Source organism: Myxine glutinosa, chromosome 12, assembly GCF_964187855.1.
Source record: "Myxine glutinosa chromosome 12, kmMyxGlut1.1, whole genome shotgun sequence".
In the NCBI taxonomy this organism is placed as follows: Eukaryota; Metazoa; Chordata; class Myxini; order Myxiniformes; family Myxinidae; genus Myxine; species Myxine glutinosa.
The window spans coordinates 112,922,566-112,946,871 of NC_136272.1; the positions used below are offsets into that span (position 1 = coordinate 112,922,566).

General features: G+C 40.2%; 1 protein-coding gene across 1 annotated transcript in view; it reads right to left on the reverse strand.

The window, feature by feature from the left end:
- Window positions 1-19,003, reverse strand: part of LOC137437777 (uncharacterized) — a 37,325-nt gene extending 18,322 nt beyond the window's left edge. Inside the window, exons 1-4 of the mRNA XM_068132385.2 lie at window positions 18,893-19,003; window positions 18,601-18,646; window positions 15,632-15,707; window positions 12,364-12,558 (exon numbers count right to left, since the gene is read on the reverse strand). Of these exons, the coding sequence (XP_067988486.1) occupies window positions 12,364-12,558; window positions 15,632-15,707; window positions 18,601-18,646 (317 nt within the window). The 5' untranslated portion in view covers window positions 18,893-19,003. The remainder of the gene's footprint in view (window positions 1-12,363; window positions 12,559-15,631; window positions 15,708-18,600; window positions 18,647-18,892) is intronic.
- Between the last annotated feature and the right edge of the window lie 5,303 nt (window positions 19,004-24,306).

A 24,306-nucleotide genomic window follows, 5' to 3' on the forward strand; every position in this document is an offset into this window, starting at 1 on the left:
GCCGGCTTGGGATCCTAGGATCCTGGGTTCGAATCCCGGTCGATCCCAGAATTAACGCCAGGGGGGTTGACTCAGCCTGTCATCCTTCCGAGGTCGGCAAATTGAGCACCAGTTCACTGGTGATTCCCTGTGTGTCGCAAGAGGCGACCAACAGGGTTGGCGGCAGGAAGAGCATCCGGCCATAAAACATTGCTTCAAAAAGGGGACCACAGTGCCCAAAAAAGGCCAACCCCCGCTCTGCAGAGAAAAATGGCCTCTAAAGGCGGTTCCAATATGGCTGCCGAACCACGTGACCGATGACATCACAGACTTACATTGGCCACATGTTGTTTACAAGCTCAAGAAAATTGGACACACTCAAATTTCAAACTTATTGGATAAAGCATTGTACTTGGCGAATTATGACATCATAATGAAGGCAGCAATGACGTCATGGTTTCCAACACTTATTCCCCACGTGAAGCGCTTTACAATGAGCCATGTTTCAATTTTTCCATTGAGCGGTTTTGGAGATAGAGATCCATTTCGGTTTTTCCAAGATGGCGCCCATACCACGTGACCTAGGACGTCATAATTATCACTAAAACTTTTTTACATGAGTTAGGCAGATTCTATGGTGACAAGTTGGTGTCAATTGGACCAATTGATGCCGAGAAAATGAATTTAAAAGGGAATGAACGTGCGAAAGTGCGGAAAATATATAATGATGACCAGAACAAAAACAACGGGATCCATCCTGGAAGGATTGGATCCCAAATTACAACTAAACTTTCATACCAAAAGTATTTTGAGTTTTGCTTGGCTGACAGGATAGCCTAGAGGTACGCACCCTCACCTATAAGCTGTCTAGCCTCGGTTTGAATCCCGAACCCAACTATAAACTGCCAGTTCGGTGTTTCACAAGCAGGGTGCTTCATCAATGTGGGTGCTGTCCCTTGGATGGACGTTAAACGGGTGTCCCATCGGCCAGCATGGGTTGGTGGACATTACAGATCCCATGGTGTCCTTCACGAGTATCACCGGCACCATGGGCAAATTCCAAATTCCTGCCCTAACTAGGCGAATGTCAGGCCTGGCGAGGCCGGTTCGTCAATGATTTGGGCCAAGCTTCCCTCGGTCGACCCCACAAGGTGGGATAGTAGTGGCTGTTAAAAAGTAACAACATTTTGAGTTTTGCATCAAAAACAATCCAACTTCGTTGATTCATTCAATTAACTCGTGGGTGTTAAAGGGTCGAAAAACAATCTTCATTACTGCACAAATCATTGTGCTGTTGGATTTAATCTGTGTTTGCTCATTTGTGATGATGTTGATGATGATAAATTAGAACAGCATTCGTGGAGTCTGGAGAGTTGCTATCTCACGGCCCAATAGCTATCACGTGACTGAGGTGTGAGTAAATGCCATCCTGTACCAATTTTCCTTTTCCATTTTTACTTGTGAGCTCAAAATTGAACTTGTATGAGACATTCTCAATACAAAACCTGGTGATTCGCAGACAGGGCGAGGCATCAATGTCCGCCCTCTCTCAGATACACAGTTGGAGGACCCGTCTGCTGGCATTTAGTGGACTATAAATATCCCATGGAGTCTTTCCTGAAGACTAAGTGAGTTATCGTTGACACCCTGTCAAAATTACAAATTCCTACTCTAACGTAGTAGGAATTGGGCACAGCATCACAGGGGTGATGGGCACAGCATCACAGGGGCACAGCATCACAGGGGTGATGGGCACAATTGGGCACAGCATCACAGGGGTGATAGGGCACAGCATCACAGGGGCACAGCATCACAGGGGTGATGGGCACAATTGGGCACAGCATCACAGGGGTGATGGGCACAGCATCACAGGGGCACAGCATCACAGGGGTGATGGGCACAATTGGGCACAGCATCACAGGGGTGATAGGGCACAGCATCAGCAGCACATCCACACCCCCGGCAATAATGCACTACCCGCAGCCATTTGTTGCATGTGAAAGAAGAAGAATATATTTATGCACCCTCCGTCAGAGAAGCGTTAAGCCAGAGGACCTGTGTGCCCACACTTGGGGTACTGTATTGGTAAATGTTAAAGAACTCAGTGTATATCACGAAGAGTAGGCGAGTTGTCGCAAGCATCCTGGACACATTACAAACTCCTTCCAAAATCACCTTCAATCGAATGTTAGTCCAGACAAAAGTTCATGAAAGAGTTCCTGAAAATTCCTTCCAAAATCAACTTCAATCCAACGTTGGTCTCGACCAAAGTTCATGAAAATTCCTTCCAAAATCACCTTCAATCCAACGTTGGTCCAGACGAAAGTTCATGAAAATTCCTTCCAAAATCACCTTCAATCCAACGTTGGTCTCGACCAAAGTTCATGAAAATTCCTTCCAAAATCAACTTCAATCCAACGTTGGTCTCGACCAAAGTTCATGAAAATTCCTTCCAAAATCAACTTCAATCCAACGTTGGTCCAGACGAAAGTTCATGAAAATTCCTTCCAAAATCACCTTCAATCCAACGTTTGTCCAGACCAAAGTTCATGAAAATTCCTTCCAAAATCAACTTCAATCCAACGTTGGTCCAGACCAAAGTTCCTGAAAATTCCTTCCAAAATCAACTTCAATCCAACGTTGGTCCAGACGAAAGTTCATGAAAATTCCTTCCAAAATCACCTTCAATCCAACGTTTGTCCAGACCAAAGTTCATGAAAATTCCTTCCAAAATCAACTTCAATCCAACGTTGGTCCAGACCAAAGTTCCTGAAAATTCCTTCCAAAATCAACTTCAATCCAACGTTGGTCCAGACGAAAGTTCATGAAAATTCCTTCCAAAATCACCTTCAATCCAACGTTGGTCCAGACCAAAGTTCATGAAAATTCCTTCCAAAATCAACTTCAATCCAACGTTGGTCCAGACCAAAGTTCATGAAAATTCCTTCCAAAATCAACTTCAATCCAACGTTGGTCCAGACCAAAGTTCATGAAAATTCCTTCCAAAATCAACTTCAATCCAACGTTGGTCCAGACCAAAGTTCATGAAAATTCCTTCCAAAATCAACTTCAATCCAACGTTGGTCCAGACCAAAGTTCATGAAAGAGTTCATGAAAATTCTTTCCAAAATCACCTTCAGTCCAAACAAAGTTAATGAAATAATTTAACCAACAACATTCCATGGCAGACCCGATAAGAAGCTGGGAATAATTATGGAGTTGAAGAAGAAGAACGTTAATTTAATTGGTTATTTTTAAATATGTGATTAAATTGTTTTCAGAAAGTAAGAAACAACTGTATTGTCTCTGAACTTTTTCGTTTTGTTTACTCTCGGGTGTTTCAAAATGTTCACGTTTGCGCCAATCCTTTGCAGCACGCACTGTATGCCCTGAAGCCTTGAGAATGCGGTGAGCATCATAAACGGGACACACCCAAACATACCATGCACACTCACTCACCTTACCCAGAACCACCAGTTTAATAGATTTGATGGCACATCAGACTCGCACATTTAATGGTTTGAAAACTTGATTTAAAGGTCATCTGAATCAGATTACGACAGGGTTTGGAGAACCTACAATCTGTCACTGTGTGTCATTAAATGATGAGTTTCCTTCTCTGAGATCCACTTTGACTAACTGGATCCCTCACCTATAAAAGACGGGATGGAGGGTGAGGCTGAAGGTACGTCAGAATTTTAGTTTTCTTTTCTTTTTTTATACTTGGGATAACGCTTATACTCTTTTATACTCTTTATACTTATACTTTTTACTTATACTTTTACTTTTACTTTTACTCTTTATACTTATACTAACGCTTATACTTTTATACTCTAATCTGCCGCGATGAAGCTAACTCCAAGGGCCTCTCACTCACTCACCGCAGCCAGGTTGGTGGTCTTTCCGTCTTCTACCGACTCCTCTCTGGCCTTGCTCCCCCAGCTCTCTCTGGGCTCTGTCCCGCAAATATTCCTACAGGTCGCACAAGATCTGCCTGCAACCCTCTTATGGTTAAACTGCCGAAATCAAGACTCTCTGCTCACCTTCACTCCTTCATTCCTCTTTTTTCCCGCTCCTGGAACAAACTCCCTCACTCTCTTCAATCCCACTCCACCCTCCAGGTCTTTAAAACAGCTGTTCACCACCATCTCTTATCTTCCCCCATCCAAAACATTGATCTTTTCTACCCCCGCTAATTTCACCCCAATTCCACTGTTTTGAAATACCAACTTCTGTCCTGGAAGTCCTTGGTGTCCTTGTGTTTGATACTTCTGCCACCCCCCTCCCCCCAAGCCCTCTCCCTCCCACACATCTCCCTGCTCTTAAATGTTGTGTGCCCTCAAGTGTTTGTGTGCTTCCCCTTCTCTTGTCTTCAGCTCCCTCTTTTTATATATTTTGTTTGTCTGGTTCATTTGTTTGTGAAATAAATGTCAGCTCTTTCACGAGCCTCGATTCAGTATACAAAAAACAAAACAAAAAAAAAACGCTTGTAATAGAGTTCACACACATACACATACTGACGAGACAATCTTAACACAGCCACTGAGCTTTGGGGAAGTGCCATCACTACCATCACTTCCTGTGATGCTCTGGGTACCAGAAACGTCATAACAATGGCACCACTTTTCTCACCATACTCAGCGGGGCACAGTCCTGTGTCCTGGCTTACAGTTCTGCCTTGAACACAGGCGACCATAAACTGCAATAAAACCACAGATGTGGTATACATTAATCCATGGCCTGTAAACACCATGTTATTTTTAAAAAATGAGAGTTACTGAGCAGTTAGGAACCCAATTCAACGTTGGTCTCGTTAAAAAATTTAGACGGGTTTAAAATTTAGATTAACTTTTTGTTTTTTTCCATTAGCGCAATATGTTTGTGGGTACAATAACTATACAATAATTTAATTACTAAATATGTAAAATTTAGATTAACTTTTTGCTTTTTCCATTAGCACAATATGTTTGCGGGTGCAATAACTATACAATAATTTAGTTACTAAATATGTAAAATTTAGATTAACTTTTTGTTTTTTCCATTAGCGCAATATGTTTGTGGGTACAATAACTATACAATAATTTAATTACTAAATATGTAAAATTTAGATTAACTTTTTGCTTTTTCCATTAGCGCAATATGTTTGTGGGTGCAATAACTATACAATAATTTAGTTACTAAATATGTAAAATTTAGGTTAACTTTTTGTTTTTTCCATTAGCGCAATATGTTTGTGGGTACAATTAACTATACAATAATTTAATTACTAAATATGTAAAATTTAGATTAACTTTTTGCTTTTTCCATTAGCGCAATATGTTTGTGGGTGCAATAACTATACAATAATTTAGTTATTAAATATGTAAAATTTAGGTTAACTTTTTGTTTTTTCCATTAGCGCAATATGTTTGTGGGTGCAAGAACTATACAATAATTTAGTTACTAAATATGTAAAATTTAGGTTAACTTTTTTTTTTCCCCATTAGCACAATATGTTTGTGGGTGCAATAACTATACAATAATTTAATTACTAAATATGTAAAATTTAGATTAACTTTTTGCTTTTTCCATTAGCGCAATATGTTTGTGGGTGCAATAACTATACAATAATTTAATTACTAAATATGTAAAATTTAGATTAACTTTTTGTTTTTTCCATTAGCGCAATATGTTTGTGGGTACAATAACTATACAATAATTTAATTACTAAATATGTAAAATTTAGATTAACTTTTTGTTTTTTCCATTAGCGCAATATGTTTGTGGGTGCAATAACTATACAATAATTTAGTTACTAAATATGTAAAATTTAGATTAACTTTTTGTTTTTTCCATTAGCGCAATATGTTTGTGGGTACAATAACTATACAATAATTTAATTACTAAATATGTAAAATTTAGATTAACTTTTTGCTTTTTCCATTAGCACAATATGTTTGCGGGTGCAATAACTATACAATAATTTAGTTACTAAATATGTAAAATTTAGACTAACTTTTTGTTTTTTCCATTAGCGCAATATGTTTGTGGGTACAATAACTATACAATAATTTAATTACTAAATATGTAAAATTTAGATTAACTTTTTGCTTTTTCCATTAGCGCAATATGTTTGTGGGTGCAATAACTATACAATAATTTAGTTATTAAATATGTAAAATTTAGGTTAACTTTTTGTTTTTTCCATTAGCGCAATATGTTTGTGGGTGCAAGAACTATACAATAATTTAGTTACTAAATATGTAAAATTTAGCTTAACTTTTTTTTTTCCCCATTAGCACAATATGTTTGTGGGTGCAATAACTATACAATAATTTAATTACTAAATATGTAAAATTTAGATTAACTTTTTGCTTTTTCCATTAGCGCAATATGTTTGTGGGTGCAATAACTATACAATAATTTAATTACTAAATATGTAAAATTTAGATTAACTTTTTGTTTTTTCCATTAGCGCAATATGTTTGTGGGTACAATAACTATACAATAATTTAATTACTAAATATGTAAAATTTAGATTAACTTTTTGTTTTTTCCATTAGCACAATATGTTTGTGGGTGCAATAACTATACAATAATTTAGTTACTAAATATGTAAAATTTAGATTAACTTTTTGTTTTTTCCATTAGCGCAATATGTTTGTGGGTACAATAACTATACAATAATTTAATTACTAAATATGTAAAATTTAGATTAACTTTTTGCTTTTTCCATTAGCACAATATGTTTGCGGGTGCAATAACTATACAATAATTTAGTTACTAAATATGTAAAATTTAGATTAACTTTTTGTTTTTTCCATTAGCGCAATATGTTTGTGGGTACAATAACTATACAATAATTTAATTACTAAATATGTAAAATTTAGATTAACTTTTTGCTTTTTCCATTAGCGCAATATGTTTGTGGGTGCAATAACTATACAATAATTTAGTTACTAAATATGTAAAATTTAGGTTAACTTTTTGTTTTTTCCATTAGCGCAATATGTTTGTGGGTACAATAACTATACAATAATTTAATTACTAAATATGTAAAATTTAGATTAACTTTTTGCTTTTTCCATTAGCGCAATATGTTTGTGGGTGCAATAACTATACAATAATTTAGTTATTAAATATGTAAAATTTAGGTTAACTTTTTGTTTTTTCCATTAGCGCAATATGTTTGTGGGTGCAAGAACTATACAATAATTTAGTTACTAAATATGTAAAATTTAGGTTAACTTTTTTTTCCCCCATTAGCACAATATGTTTGTGGGTGCAATAACTATACAATAATTTAATTACTAAATATGTAAAATTTAGATTAACTTTTTGCTTTTTCCATTAGCGCAATATGTTTGTGGGTGCAATAACTATACAATAATTTAATTACTAAATATGTAAAATTTAGATTAACTTTTTGTTTTTTCCATTAGCGCAATATGTTTGTGGGTACAATAACTATACAATAATTTAATTACTAAATATGTAAAATTTAGATTAACTTTTTGTTTTTTCCATTAGCGCAATATGTTTGTGGGTGCAATAACTATACAATAATTTAATTACTAAATATGTAAAATTTAGATTAACTTTTTGTTTTTTCCATTAGCGCAATATGTTTGTGGGTGCAATAACTATACAATAATTTAGTTACTAAATATGTAAAATTTAGGTTAACTTTTTTTTTTCCCCATTAGCACAATATGTTTGTGGGTGCAATAACTATACAATAATTTAATTACTAAATATGTAAAATTTAGATTAACTTTTTGCTTTTTCCATTAGCGCAATATGTTTGTGGGTGCAATACTTACAATAATTTAATTACTAAATATGTAAAATTTAGATTAACTTTTTGCTTTTTCCATTAGCGCAATATGTTTGTGGGTGCAATAACTATACAATAATTTAATTACTAAATATGTAAAATTTAGATTAACTTTTTGTTTTTTCCATTAGCGCAATATGTTTGTGGGTGCAATAACTATACAATAATTTAATTACTAAATATGTAAAATTTAGATTAACTTTTTGTTTTTTTCCATTAGCGCAATATGTTTGTGGGTGCAATAACTATACAATAATTTCATTACTAAACTAAAACATCGTTCAGTCGAGTGCACACCTCCACCGGGCTGAACAGTTTACGTTTTCTATCCCACCGACAGGCTGAACCTACATCTGGACCTGAACCAAAATCTAATGCTGATGGCATTGTTTTTGTCACCTACCCAACCTGTACACCAAGTTTAGTCCGATCCGCCCATAACTTTTTGAGATATCAAGCTGCATCTTGTTTTTCTCCCACTCAGTGGTGAAGAATCACTTCAAATAAAAAAAATTCTCAGATCCGGATCCAGATCTTCACCAACATCGAATAAATTCTTCCTTGTCACCCACCCAACCTGTTCATCAAGTTTAGTCCGATCCGTCCATAACTTTATGAAATATCCTGCTATATATCGTTTTTGGCCCGAGCTCATTTGTGAAGAATCACTTAAAAATAAAATAAAAAAATTCTCCTATCCTGATCCGGATCTGGATCTTCACCAAAATCGAATCGATTCCTCCTTGTCTGCAGTTTTCACCCACACAACCTGTCCACCAAATTTCGTCTGAACCTTTTCATAACTTTTCGAGATATCCTGCTCCCACACAGACAGACAGGTAAATTTTGTTAAATCTACTTCTGAGCTTGCTTGGTGTGTTTATTAAATTATTACTTTTAATAAACTATGAAACCTGTTGCTTTGGGATTACCTATTACACACATTAAGGCTTACCTATTACACACCTTAACGTAACTCTCATGAAATACCAAATTTGACACAATTTCACAGAGACTAGGCCATTTAGTCAAGCATATTGGACATACTGTACAAAGCTGTTGAACGTGATCTACCCATCCTTGCAACAACAACAACAACAACAACAACAACAACAACAAAATATATCACAATAAATCAATGCACATAACCACAATGAAAGGCAATAAATAGTAAGACACTGTGTCGTTCATGTAAGTTATTACTTTTGCTTACTTAAGCAAATTATTGCATTTAGGAAAGATCAAATTGGCCAATGTACGTTGATGTTTTCTCGTTTCAGGATAGATTTACCCTACGATTTGTAGGCCTTGCGTTCTTGCTGGTTTACGCAAAATGATTTGGATGAGCGTGAGTATCGGCAGAGGTTTGAGCGTCAAATTATTTGTCTTCAAACCTGAACGACTATTTAGTGTCAACAAGTCAAAGCTTCACAAGTCAAGTCAAGTCTCGGGACATTTTCCCGCAAGTCAAGTCAAGTTACAAGTCAAACAAAATGTGACTCGAGTCAACAACTCTGCTAATTACTAATTATTAAATTACTAATTATTTCAGAAATAAGATAAACTGAAGAGTTAATATTAAAATCTTTGATTAAGAGACTGACAAACAAATTAATGATGCAACAATCCTGCCTACGCCTCACAATAAAATGAAGCTAAATGCACGAAGAAAATTTGTCCTTTCCTTGGTATTTATTTAAATTATCCAGGTCACGGATCCAGGTACAAGGATGATGATCCAGGTCATGGTACAAGGATGATGATCCAGGTCATGGTACAAGGATGATGATCCAGGTCATGGTACAAGGATGATGATCCAGGTCATGGTACAAGGATGATGATCCAGGTCATGGTACAACGATGATGATCCAGGTCATGGTACAAGGATGATGATCCAGGTCATGGTACAAGGATGATGATCCAGGTCATGGTACAAGGATGATGATCCAGGTCATGATACAAGGATGATGATAAAAGAATGTGCAAAGAAACTCTGAGAACCAACAAGGGCATTTTGCCCATTCAGTTTGTATCAAATCCTTTTATCTGATATCAACTTGTCATTTACTTCGCTATGAAATATTTTCTTTTTGCCGAGGTTTTGGCACAGACTGATCATGATTTCGGGTGTAATGCTGGGGAAGCTAATTCCTCCTGTGGAGATGACAGCAAGTTTAAAATCATATCTGTACTCCAGAATGCTCATGATTCCGCCAGCGCCAGCTGCTACTTTTTCACCCAATCAGCTTTGGGGTTTGTTTGCTTCCAGGGGGACTTGAAGCCACAACTGCAAAACTCCATAACTACTGAGCTATGCTGATGGACATCTAACATAACATTATTACCCTCACCAGAGGAGAGGGTATTGCATTTGGGTCCGTTTGTGTGTTTGTTACTTGTAAAATTCTATGTTTTTGGTTCAAGTATATTGGTTTCAAGTCAAGTATATATATATATATATTTTTTGTATACATAATCGAGGCTCCTGAAAGAGCTAACATTGATCACACAAACAAATCAAACAGACAAACAAACAAAGTATATAAAAAGGGGAGCGGTAGACAAGATGGGGAGAGAAGGGGAAGCACATAAACACAACATTTCAGAGCAGGGACATCGGGAATGTGTGGGAGGGAGAGGGCTTGGGGGGAGGAGGCGGCATGGGAAGGGGGGGGGGGGGGTGGGAGAAGTATAAAACACAAGGACACCAAGGACTTCCAGGAAAGAAGTTGGTATTTCAAAAAAGTGGATTTGGGTTGAAATTAGCGGGGGTAGAAAAGATCAAGGTTTTGGATGGGGGAAGATAAGAGATGGTGGTGAACAGATGTTTTAAAGACCTGGAGGGAGGAGTGGGATTGAAGAGAGTGAGGGAGTTTACAAGAATGGTACAAGAATGATGATGATCATTGGTTGTTTGCGTGAGTTATTCTGTCTTTCTGTCTGTCTTTTTCTATGTCAGTCACCTACATGTCACAATTTTAAACCGATCTTCACGAAACTTCACCAAACGGTACAGTTGGTCATAAGCTAGAAGCATATTCATTTTGAGTTCAAAAGGTCAACATCGGCCAAAGGTCAACTACTTAGGTCAGATTTCTAAAAATCCTCAATTTATATCTGATTGACTTGAAATTTGAAGGCGATTTGCCTAATAATTTCAATTGCTTCAACCACCTATTATTTTTGAGGTATAAAGGGCAAAAGGTCAACGTCGCCCCAATTTCTAAAATCCTCAATTTTCGTTCGATTGACTTAAAGTTGGAAGAGGATTTGCATATCAGGTCACTGAATTCAACCACCAATTTTTTTTGAGGTCAACATAGGCCAAAGGTCAACAACCATTTCCAATTCCTAAAATCCTCAATTTTCATCCACTTGACTTGAAATTTGAAAACTATTTGCAAAACAGGTCCATGATTTCAACCACCATTTTTTTTAGGTATAAAGATCAAAAGGTAAACAGGCCCAATTTCTAAAATCGTCAATTTTCATCCAGTTGACTTTAAATTTAAAGATGATTTTCATATCAGGTCACTGACTTTAACCACCAATTATTTTTGAGGTCAAAAGGTCAACCTTGGCCAAATTTCTAACATCGTCAATTTTTATCTCATTGACTTGAAATTTTAAGCGGATTTACATATTTGATCATTAAATTCAACCACCAATTATTTTATCGGTCAAATTTGTTTTGGCGATTTAGCCCACCTCCGGGCGATGTTCTGTTGTTGTTGTTGTTGTTATTGTTGATGTTGTTCCAAGCATGTGACACTTTGATCTTTTGACACATCCCAGCAGACTGCTGCCTCGATCTTTCCCGGAAATTAAAAAATATAACCCGGGTTAAATATAGGAGGCAAAAACGTGCCCACTGCCTATGTGCATATATTGTGGTTATACGTATAGCTCGGACAATTTCAATTGTACTGAGCCATAGGCTGACACTAAAGACCTGAAGCCTAAGGCCTACACGCATAGTTGCCAAAATTGAGAGAATAAAAATTGATCGAATGGAAAGAGTCCATGGTGTGAGGGAGGGAAGCGACCAATGGGAGGAGGGTCATGCTGTTCTACCAAATGATAATGCATTAAGTTCGACTGAGTAAACAAATTGCAATGCTTTTTTTTTTATTATAAAAGTTTTATAAACATTTATTATAAAAAATGTTACCATTAATAATAATAATTAAAATTAGTATAATAATAATTTATTATTATAAAAATTAAAAACATTCATTACAATTTCTGCATTTCAATTGGTGAGTATTTAAACGAGTAAGAGTCAACTGTAGACGATGCACGCACACACACACACACGATGCAAGCTTGTTCAGGTAGCCTGAAAGGTGTGTACTGTGACAGTCAGGAACGTGGCCTAACTGGTAGGATGGCAAAGCTACCCACCCAAGCCCCAGGACACTCCACCTAAGCCTGGAACTTCAGCAACTCCTCCTGCCCCATGGTGTTTTATCAACTCGTTTTGCATTGCAAGTTAATTAAATAACCAAGCAGGCATTGTGAAGGTCCTGGAGGAAAGGCAACCTTGTTTGTGAATGCATTTCTCTTACTTGCTGGTGCTGGTGCTGTTGCGAGAGTCGTATGCAGAACTTGTCCCACCTGATGAGTACGAAATGTTTGAAGTACTGCGAGACTTGTACCCAGGACTTGTCACACCTGGATAACCTGATGAGTTGCTGGATACATATTTGCTTGTCAACTTGGTGTTTGAAGTATCACCAATTTCTAGCTTTTGAGGAGTTTCCCTGAGTTTGGAGAAACAGCAAAGGGGAATAGCACAATGTTATCAATAAATTGTAATTCCATACTTTTAGAAACCCACAATTTTATGACGATTTTAAAAAGAAAACAAAATTGGTGCTAAATGTGGTAGTGGTGGTCATGGTGGTGGTTAAGCTAAAACTCTTGACAAAGCATGGGAGTGTTCAGGACAATTTGTGAACCTTTTCTTGTATAATAACCAATCCTGGACAGGTATCCACTCCATGACAGGTGCTTTATGTCACATTTTGTAAAATCGAAATGTAAATTATTGCAATTACTGTCAATATTGAACTAATGAGTAATAAATGTTTTGTGATAATTGTGGCATAGGCTTTGGATATACAATACGTACAAACTTGGTGTGATCAATGAGTCCACCGCGGACAAGAACAATTAATAATGACCGATATTGAGAAAATCTTCATTTTCAAAAACAATTATAACTTAATTTTTAGACAAAGTACATTACAACGACTTAAATCCTTCATTTGAACATCACTCTTACGATGTCTCTCCGAAAAGACCGACTGGACAACCCTCCCATCCACTTTCTGAATAATCCTCTCCAAGAAGTTCTGTCACTCAAGCTTTTGGGTCTCACTATTTGCCATGATCTTTCCTGGGAAAACCACATTTCAAATCTGGCCTCCAAAGCCAGTCGCCGACTGGGCATCCTCCGTCGTGCGAAGTCCTTCCTTGGCACACCTGAACTCCTCACCACATACAAGGCTTTCATCCGCAGCTCAATGGAATACTGCTCTCCCCTCTGGGCTGGTGCTCCTGCCTCACACCTAGCTCGTCTTCACGCTGTTGAAACCAAAGCATTCAGAATCATTGGAATCTCCCGCGATGAAGCTAACTCCAAGGGCCTCTCACTCACTCACCGCAGGCAGGTTGGTGGTCTTTCCGTCTTCTACCGACTCCTCTCTGGCCTTGCCCCCCCCAGCTCTCTCTGGGCTCTGTCCAGCAAATATTCCTACAGGTCGCACAAGATCTGCCTGCAACCCTCTTATGGTTAAACTGCCAAAATCAAGACTCTCTGCTCACCTTCACTCCTTCATTCCTCTTTTCTCCCACCTCTGGAACAAACTCCCTCACTCTCTTCAATCCCACTCCACCCTCCAGGTCTTTAAAACAGCTGTTCACCACCATCTCTTATCTTCCCCCATCCAAAACCTTGATCTTTTCTACCCCCGATAATTTCACCCCAATTCCACTTTTTTGAAATACCAACTTCTGTCCTGGAAGTCCTTGGTGTTCTTGTGTTTTATACTTCTCCCTCCCCCCCCCCCCCTTCCCACGCCTCCTCCCCCCAAGCCCTCTCCCTTCCACACATCTCCCTGCTCTCAAATGTTGTGTTTGTGTGCTTCCCCTTCTCTCCCCATCTTGTCTTCCGCTCCCTCTTTTTATATATTTTGTTTGCCTGGTTGTTTTGTTTGTGAAATAAATGTTAGCTCTTTCACGAGCCTCGATTCAGTATACAAAAACCTTAATTTCATTTTTTATACTTATGAACGACTACAGACTTACTGATCATATCTTTGATATATATTTTTACAAGAAGTATTCAAAATGTTCTAAAAACAACATATTCACAGAAGTGAAATAAGCACCAACATTTTTTATTTTTCAATAAAGTATTATATATAATATGTAAGGAATGTTTTAAGGTATTTTGTATTACTTATATACCGTATATGTATATCATCGTACTAAAATTGCAACTTGGTGTCTGTCTGTCTCTGTCTGTCTGACGATTTTTGACCACAATACATTCCGTCGTTACTTTTCCATTCGCAACCAAACTTGACAGGAGTACAAATCGTCACACGACGAAGGTTGTAGCGATTTAACTTCCCCCCTAGATCCGCCCACCCCAAAGGGGGTTACGTGTTGAGGTGTATATCCGTGTTAAGACAGCTTTATCGTGGCGTTTTTACAAGGCTGCTTCTAATAACAAAAGTAATAACAACATGCATAATAATAGCATAATACTAAAGTTATTGCAAAACAATATTAATACTAATAATATCCTGCTCCGTAAGGGGGGAGGGGGGGGGGGTGATTCCTCCTTGAACAAAGGCCATGTTAAATGTGTATACATAAGTTATCGTGCCGTTTTCGTGGGAGTAACCAAGAGGTTAAAAAAATATTATAAACCACAAGCACGTTTAATTACCTTTTTTTAACAGCCACTCAAGCTGTTTAACACTAAACTGAAAGAAATTTGGAGGAATCCCAACATCCATGAGACAACCTATATGCTTATCGCGTCCACCACAGATGAACGGCCCTGAGCGTAGATCTACGGTAATCTATGTACCCCACAGAGGAAAACCTTCCTGCCGCTTCCTTGGGAAGTGGGTGTACTAGTATATAAAATACACGCCTCGTTATACTTTTTTGATGAGTCGTGGAGGATCAAGAGTGGTCTCGTCCGTAGAAAATTTTGAATGCCACATGTGATATCATCATGATTGTTTTGTCTGTCACAATATATTAGACATTGGTGCTAATCATTTCAATGAATATGTCTTAAAGGTATTGGTGTTGTTGTTAAAATTGTGAGTTTCATTTGAAAAGCCAGGAAGGACTGAATCCTAACCAGCCTCACCGAGCGAATCCTCTGCTTTCTAAGTCTCATTGGCATTTTTCAGACTTTTATAGATCAATTAAAAAGGAAATCTAACAATTTCATGATTCTCATTACAATGTAATTCATTAATCGATGAAAGGAAAAAAAAAATGTTTTATTTCTTCATTCGTCTTGTCATTGTCAAATTGTCAAGGCAAGCTTTCAATGTCGGTCAATCATCATTTTTAAAAATCATTTTTTCATTGAAAAATCTTTTTTATTTTCAATCATTTCTGAAATTTATTTTCATTTTTTTTGGAAACAAAAAAAAATCAATCATTAAAAAATAAAATTCCGAGTTTCTAGAGTGGGGCAAGGTGTAACTGTTGTAACTCGTAAACGTTTTCTTTATTTGTCATGAAAATTATTTACGTTTATCAAAACAACACACACACACCTTTTGTAATGAGTATACACACCTGAGCACACTCTCTTCGCTACTGGAGCGGTTGATCCAGCTTTTATCTGAACGGACTCTTGTTGCAGCCACTGGAGCTGATCGGATATTGAGTGGAGAAGAAGAGCGAGGGAGGGAGGGGGATGGAGGAAGGGGGGTGTGGGAGCGAGGGAGGAGGAGGAGACCATCATGCATCCATCATGATAACACGGACTTGTAAATAAATAAGGAAAGGCGGACACACATGTGATAACCATTTGGACCAGCATGTCTGTGTCATATGCACGTCCAGTGCCTTTGTAATTAGGATTAATTGATTCAAACGGAGATGGAGCTGTTTAAGTGGAAGTCGGGTTGTTAAATAATATGTACAAGTAAAGCAAGATAAACAAGAAAACGTCATTGTATTTCGTCAGTTTATAACAAATCACTGTTCCTAACATCATCACGAGCTCCATCCCAGAGTCTGGACCTAATAGGGGCCCCGTAACTATATTCCTTCAATTTTTTTCTTTAACATAATGATCGTTTGTGATGATAAAACACCATGGGCAGCTTTATTTTGTGTCTTCCTCGAAGCCCTCAGGGCGATTCCCAAGCATACCATTCCCATGGGCAGTAACACTCTCCTGAGTAAAACAAGAAGAAAAAGACATAAAATGTCATGGCCCCCACCGTGGTTTTCATAATTTTGCTGTACGGAGTTAAAGGTCTTTCGGAGGTCGGAGTTAAAGGTTAAAGGTAAGGAGTTTTAGCTCTTTCACGAGGCTCGATTCAGTATACAAAAAAAAAAAAGAAAAAAAAGTCGGCCATCTTTGGTCGGATGACGAAACAAAATCTTCTGCATATGTATAGCCTACTCATCTATTTTCTTTGTGCCAAGTTTGAAATCGGTCCATGCATGTTCGAGAAATCGATGGGGACACGTTTAAGTAACAAAATCGCTGCCAGTCGGCCATCTTGGATCTCATCTCAAATAATAAATGACGTCCATATGTAAGCCACAATTCGTTATCTGTGTGCCATGCTTGAACAAGATCGGTAAATGCATGTCTGAGAAATGGTTGAGGATGTGTTCAACATGGGGGTTTTTTTTACAACTAAAATGGCCGCTAGTCAGCCATCTTTGATTGCATCGCGAGACAAAATGATGTACGAAGAAGAAGAACCACCTTAAGAGGCCATTTTTCCCCGCAGAGCAGGGCTGAGCCTTTTTCAGGCACTGTGGTCCCCTTTTTGAAGCAATGTTTTATGGTCCAGATGCCTTCCTGCTGCCAACCCTGTTAGTCACCTCTTGCAATGCACAGGGAATTACCAATGAGCTGGTGCTCAATTTGCACGACCTCAGAAGGATGACAGGCTGAGTCAACCCCCCTGGTGTTAAATCAGCGATTTCACCGGGATTCGAACCCAGGATCCTAGGGGTCCCAAGCCGGCACCCTAACCGCTAAGTCAACACCAGGCTACTTTATGCATCTCCAAGAGATGGTGGCAGACACACGGACGCACGGACACGACGAAAGAGACCAAATCTATAAACCCCCGTTTCGGACTAAGTCCAACGGGGGCTAATAAACCACTGTGGGAAGAATTTACATCATGATAATCACAGTAATGACATAAATAAACACAGGAGTGTTGGCTGAACTCCATCTGCATGAAATGAGTTAAGAAACGAATCCGCATATACAAACAAGTGAATAACACCCCAATTTCCCACATGGTATGTGTTTCTGAAGATGAAGATACGAAACATCTGGATGGTACTTACGCAGCGATGAACGGATATCCAATTATAGGGTTATGATTAGGGTGTTAGGGTATTTGGGTTAGGGTTATGATAATAGGGAGCTGGGGTATTTGGGTTAGAGTTATGATTAGGATGTTTGGGTATTAGGGTTAGGGTTATGATTAGGGTGCTGGGGTATTTGGGTTAGGGTTTTGGGTGCTGAGGTATCTGGGTTATGGTTATGATATAGGGTGCTGTAGCGGTTACCGCTGGATGCACACAATCGCCTTGCACCGGCCAGAACACGGCCAGACGCGCCTCTCCCGGGCACGCCCGAACCTCCCGGGCACGCCCGGTCTCGTCTTTCCCGGGCATGCCCGCTATCGCCTTTCCAGGGCTCGCCCAGAGCATCCGGGCATGCCCGCTCTCGCCTTTCCAGGGCTCGCCCAGAGCATCCGGGCATGCCCGCTCTCGCCTTTCCAGGGCTCGCCCAGAGCGTCCGGGCATGCCCGCTATCGCCTTTCCAGGGCTCGCCCAGAGCGCCCGGGCATGCCCGCTCTCGCCTTTCCAGTGCTCGTCCAGAGCGCCCGGGCACGCCCAGCCTCGACTTGCCAGGCCGCAGCCAAACACGCCCGGGCAGGTCTAGACTCGCCTTTCCAGGGCTCGCCCAGAGCATCCGGGCATGCCCGCTCTCGCCTTTCCAGGGCTCGCCCAGAGCGTCCGGGCATGCCCGCTATCGCCTTTCCAGGGCTCGCCCAGAGCATCCGGGCATGCCCGCTCTCGCCTTTCCAGTGCTCGTCCAGAGCGCCCGGGCACGCCCAGCCTCGACTTGCCAGGCCGCAGCCAAACACGCCCGGGCAGGTCCAGACTCGCCTTTCCAAGGCTCGCCCTTGACACCCGGGCATGCCCGGTATCGCTTTTGCCGGGCAAACTTCCCGACATAAATGTGTATATATATTGCTGCCCGATAAACGGGCTTTTGTCAGAATACCTGAGCTGTTTTGTTTCAATAAAGCAACTCGGACGAATTCCGTCTTTGGTCGCGTCAATTCTTTCGACTCGCGTTGGAGCGCAGCTCCCTCAGTGCTGGGGTATTTAGGTTAGGGTGCTCGGGTATTTAGGTTAGGGTGTTTGGATATTTTGGTTCGGGTATGAGGGTATTTGGGTTAGGGTTTGGGGGTTCGGGTCATCAGGTTAGGATGGAGGGTTGACGTTAGGTTTGGGGTAATGCATCTCAGCTAAATTTAGGTCGGGTTACTTACTTGTTGACGAGGTGCCATAGTAGGAATTCGGTCTCGACTGGCTCATCTACAGACGGGTGGAGGGAGTATAGGAAGAGTTTAGAGTTATTGTGAGGGATGGGGAGTATAGATGGGGTGAAGAACAAAGAAGCATGACGATGGAAGAGAAACGTGAGATTTTTTTTAAATAAAAAGGGTCACGGAGCACTATATATCGGTATCAAAAATACGCATTAAGCACAGTCGTTTATATTTACATTATATTGCTTGACACCACAGTAAGGTCATGTGGAAAGCAGATGTGAAAACTCACCTTGGGTTAATTAGTCCCGATGATTGGTAGAAAGACTAGTAGGTTCTAATCACCGTGACAAGTGCTGTATTGAGTGGCAGAGATAAAAGATAAATATGTATATATATATATATATATATATATATATATATATGGATATGTCAGAAAATATTAGAGCCACACCCACAACCTTCCGGGGGGCGGAGCTGTGAGGAGGGTAACGCCCTAAACTCACGCGCTTATTGACAATTTCTTGTTGAGGAGGAATGGGATCAGAATGTTTTATTTTTATTTCATCGAAAGAATGCCAGGAACGCTCTAACCGCCGCAACAAAATATCTTCATAATTACGTTGCTTTAGGAATTTGCGCTTCCAGAAGCGAGCGGCTCTGTGAAGAAGTGGACCCGGTGGTGTACAATGACCACCTCTTCTCCAGGCCGTGGGAATCGAACCCACCGCCATAAATGTTTTTGTCATTCCTCCACGTGTATAGAATGTTGCCATGATGGGCACACTCGCCTCCAAGCTGTCCACCCTGGGTTTGAATCCTGACCCGACTATAAACTGTCATCGCGGTGTTGCACAGGTACCGTCTCTCGGATGGACGTCAAACTGGGCGTCACATCTGTCTGAGCTATCGCCAGCACCATGGTCAAGTTCCAAATTCCTGCTCTAACTTACTACGAGTAACGACTATTCGTAAAGCGTTACATATTAACACGAGCAGGAGCCATGGAAATTCCACATAATGTAAAATGTGACTTCAACTCCTCAACTCTCTTCCGCCCCCATCACAAACCCCAACTCCTCAAACTTCACCCCCCAATTCCCCTCTCTCAACCCCAAGTCCCCACCCTCCCACTCCTTACCCTAAGGCGTCAATCGCTTCCCCAATACAATCCTTCTCCCCCCTTCCCTCCATCCTTCACAACTCCTCAATGTACAAACGCCTCAACCTCCCCTCCCAACTCTGTCCCATCTTTAGTCTCCCCCCACAACCCCAAGTCCTCACGCTCTCCCGCCCAGCCCGAAGGCGTCAATCCCCTTCTCACTTCAAACCTTCAAACCCCATCCCCACCATTTACGGGATATGCAGAAACTCTCAATATCACGAGATATGCAGAAAATATATGTGACCATGAGCAGGTCAAGGCCCATCACGGTCACCTGTCCAACTCACAATACCGGGAGATATGTGGAAAATATACGTGACCATGAGCAGGTCAAGGCCCATCACGGTCACCTGTCCAACTCACAATACCGGGAGATATGCGGAAAATATACGTGACCATGAGCAGGTCATGGCCCATCACGGTCACCTGTCCAACTCACAATACCGGGAGATATGCGGAAAATATATGTGACCATGAGCAGGTCAAGGCCCATCACGGTCACCTGTCCAACTCACAATACCGGGAGATATGCGGAAAATATACGTGACCATGAGCAGGTCAAGGCCCATCACAGTCACCTGTCCAACTCACAATACCGGGAGATATGCGGAAAATATATGTGACAATTAACGACCAGAAACCAATGATCTTCTCTCTGATGCATAATACACGTCGTTACAAGTAAATAATGACCTCGGACAAAGACCTTTTATAATGACATGGATTTAGGCCCTGCTTGAGAGAATGCCACATATAATTATTTGGGCGGTGTATAAGTTAACAGACTGCTGCCTCAATCGTTGAAGCCGATCTTCACAAGATCCATGAGATTGACACCTATCAGTATCCTTTTAACTCTTCTAGGATTTTTCATCAGAATGAAATGATGGGTGGAGTCAGGCTACTTGTCCAACAAATGAGTAAAACAGAACGTTCCAGACAGGCACACAGACGAACAAACATATTTTTATATAGAACTGAAGGATGGTGCAAATAAAATGGATGAATTCCACAACATCCTAAATATGTAACTTCACCTTAATATAGCAAATCTTGAAAGAGATGTTCACCTAAAGTAAGACCCTCATTAACTCGTCAGCAATTTATAGATTCTCTAACTGAAGGGATCATCATCTGGGCTCCGTTTTTAATAGAGGTTTTCACCCTTTCAGCTCAAATCCTCAATTTTCATCCGATTTACTTGAAATTTGAATAGGATTTTCGCATCAGCAAACTGAAATCAACCACCAATTATTTTTGAAGTCAACATAGGCCAAAAGGTCAACATATGCCAAAGGTCAACAACCTTTTCAAACCTCTGAAATCCTCACTTTTCATCTGATTGACTTGAAATTTTAATAGGATTTTCATATCAGCTAACTGAATTAAACCACCAATTATATTTGAGGTTAACATTGGCCAAAAGGTCAACGTCGGCCAAATTTCGAAAATTCTCAATTTTCATCCAATTAACTTAAAATTTGAAGACAATTTACATATCAGGTCACAGAATTCAACCACCAATTATTTGTGAGGTAAAAAGGATGCTCTACTGAGTGCCATTCTACTCTGTTCTCCTCTGCCAAGTGTCGCTCTACGAGTGATTTTTCATCTGTTAGTTTGTTTACTCGTTTTCTCTCTTGTTTGTTTGTACGGGCGATATCTCAGCCATCCTTCGAGATAGGAAGCTGAAATTTGGCCACAATCATGAGCATGTGCTTTGGCAAAAACACATTTCTTATTTTTTGATTAATCAATTAATTGCTTAATTATTTAATTATTATCGATTTATTAAGTACTTATTTATTTCCTTTCTCATCTGGGCAATATCTCAGCCACCTTTTGAGCTAAGAAGCTGATATTTGGACAGCACAGTGACTAAGTGATTTGGCTGTAAAGGGTATTTTTGACTTATTGATCAATTAATCTATTTATTATTTTATTTTTACGATTAATTATGTATTTAATTAATTTTCAAAAAGTTACACATTTGGAAGAAACACTGGATGTTTGTGGACACTGGATACTGGAGGTGTGCTATTAGCCAATATTGATTAAGAAATAATTATTTAACGATTATTATTTATTTATTTTAATTACGCAATTAGCAATCAATCATTGTATATCTCTCCCTCCCAATACGGCAAGGTGGTATCGCGCTGGAGGATATTTTATTTATTTATTCGGCATGGGGTAGTGTCCTGTGAATGTTGCTAAACTTGTTATTAATAGCTTTAACTGCACACACACACACCTGTTCCACCCATAAACATTGCTTGTGACGTTTTATTTAAAAAATGCAGGTGTGTCAAAACCATTAACTAACCAACCTTAAAATATCATTGAGCCTGACAGGCTCGACCTGCAACCACCCAATGGAATGTATTGTTAACCAAACTTGGCTAAAGGAGGGGAATTAGGTCGATCTGTTACCCTGGTGATCAGATTATCATGCTATGCGGGAAGGCATGATTTAGAGCTCAAACATTCCCAACCTGATTCCAAAGGGAAGGACATACACTACATGACCAAAAGTATGCGGACATCCCTTCTAATTAGTGGATTCGACTGTTTCAGCCACACCTATTGCTGACAGGTATATATAATCAAGCACACAGCCATGCAATCTCCATAGACAAAATTGGCAGTAGTATGGGCCGTACTGAAGAGCTCAGTGACTTTCAACGTGGCACCGTTATAGGATGCCACCTTTCCAACAAGCCAGCTCGTCAAATTTCTGCCCTGCTATAGCTGCCCCAGTCAACTGTAAGTGCTGTTATTGTGAAGTGGAAACGTCTAGGAGCTACAACAGCTCAGCCGCGAAGTGGTAGGACACACAAGATCACAGAACGGGACTGGCGAGTGCTGAAGCATGTAGCACGTAAAATCGTCTGTCCTCGGTTGCAACACTCACTACCGAGTTCCAAACTTCCTCTGGAAGCAACGTCAGCACAACAACTGTTTGTCGGGAGCTTCATGAAATGGGTTTCCATGGCCGAGCAGCCGCACACAAGCCTAAGATCACCTTGCGCAATGCCAAGCGTCGGGTGGAGTGGTGTAAAGCTCGCCGCTACTGGACTCTGGAGCAGTGGAAACATGTTTTCTGGAGTGATGAATCACTCTTCACCATCTGGCAGTCCAACGGACGAATCTGGGTTTGGTGGATGCCAGGAGTACGCTAACTGCCCGAATCCATAGTGCCAACTGTAAAGTTTGGTGGAGGAGGAATAATGGTCTGGGGCTCTTTGTCATGGTTCGGGCTAGGCCACTTAGTTCCAGAAAAGGGAAATCTTAATGCTTCAGCATACAATGACATTCTAGACGATTGTGTGCTTCAAACTTTGTGGCGACAGTTTGGGGAAGACCCTTTCCTGTTTCAGCATCACAATGCCCCCATGCACAAAGCGAGGTCCATACAGAAATGGTTTGTCGAGATCGGTGTGGAAGAACTTGACTGGCCTGCACAAAGTGCTGACCTCAACCCCATCGAACACCTTTGGGATGAATTGGAACGCCAACTGTGAGCCAGGCCTAATCGCCCAACATCAGTGCCAGACCTCACTAACGCTCTTGTGGCTGAATGGAAGCAAATCCATGCAGCAATGTTCCAACATCTAGTGGAAAGCCTTCCCAGAAGAGTGGATGCTGTTATAGCAGCAAAGGGGGGGACCAACTCCATATTAATGCCCATGATTTTGGAATGAGATGTTCGATGTTTGGGTGTCCGCATACTTTTGGTCATGTAGTGTATCAGGGGCTTGTGAATGCACAACAAAGCAAGTTATAAATACAGTATATTGCTGCGATTTTAGAAACTGGCAACGAAAGAAATGGCACCCGCTACATACAGGTCCTTCGGTGTAGTTATTTCCATAATGTAAGGTTAGAGTACTCCCTTCCCCTGGTGTAGTGGGTTAAAATGTGATACAATGCGTTGGTGAGGGTTAGAGAGGTTTTCTCCTTTTCTCCCCATTTCCTAGGGGGTAATTATGATTTATTTACGAGCTTCGTGGCACGCGGTCGGTAACATGAGCACTAGCCTATTTGAATATCGCGCCCAAAGTGCGTTTGAATCGCGTGCCAAAACCCAACGGTCACCCTGATTTATTCCCTATAATCTTCCTTTTCTCGACCCCATAAGTACGCAGCATTTATCCTTTATTCATACACAATTTTTATTTACACCTGGGTTGTATGCACATGTTAATTTCCATGACATTAATACATTATAAACACCGTTTGTTGCTTCCCGACCTAAAAACACCACAATCCACTCACCACAACTTTGCCTCAAACCACACAGGAACTGCCCACCTTCTACCATCATCATCACCTCATCTATGCCCATCACAGCCGCCACCCTCCAGATTGGGAGTGTGTGGCGAAGTGCGCACAGCACGGTGGCGGTAATGGACGAACTCTCCCTACAAACCTTGTGAAACCTTCGAACAAATGGTGCTAATTGGCCATTAGCGCCTCCTTGTCACTTAATGTCCCATTACCCTACAAACAATTACGAGTTGCCAGTGTTTGCTTCAGCA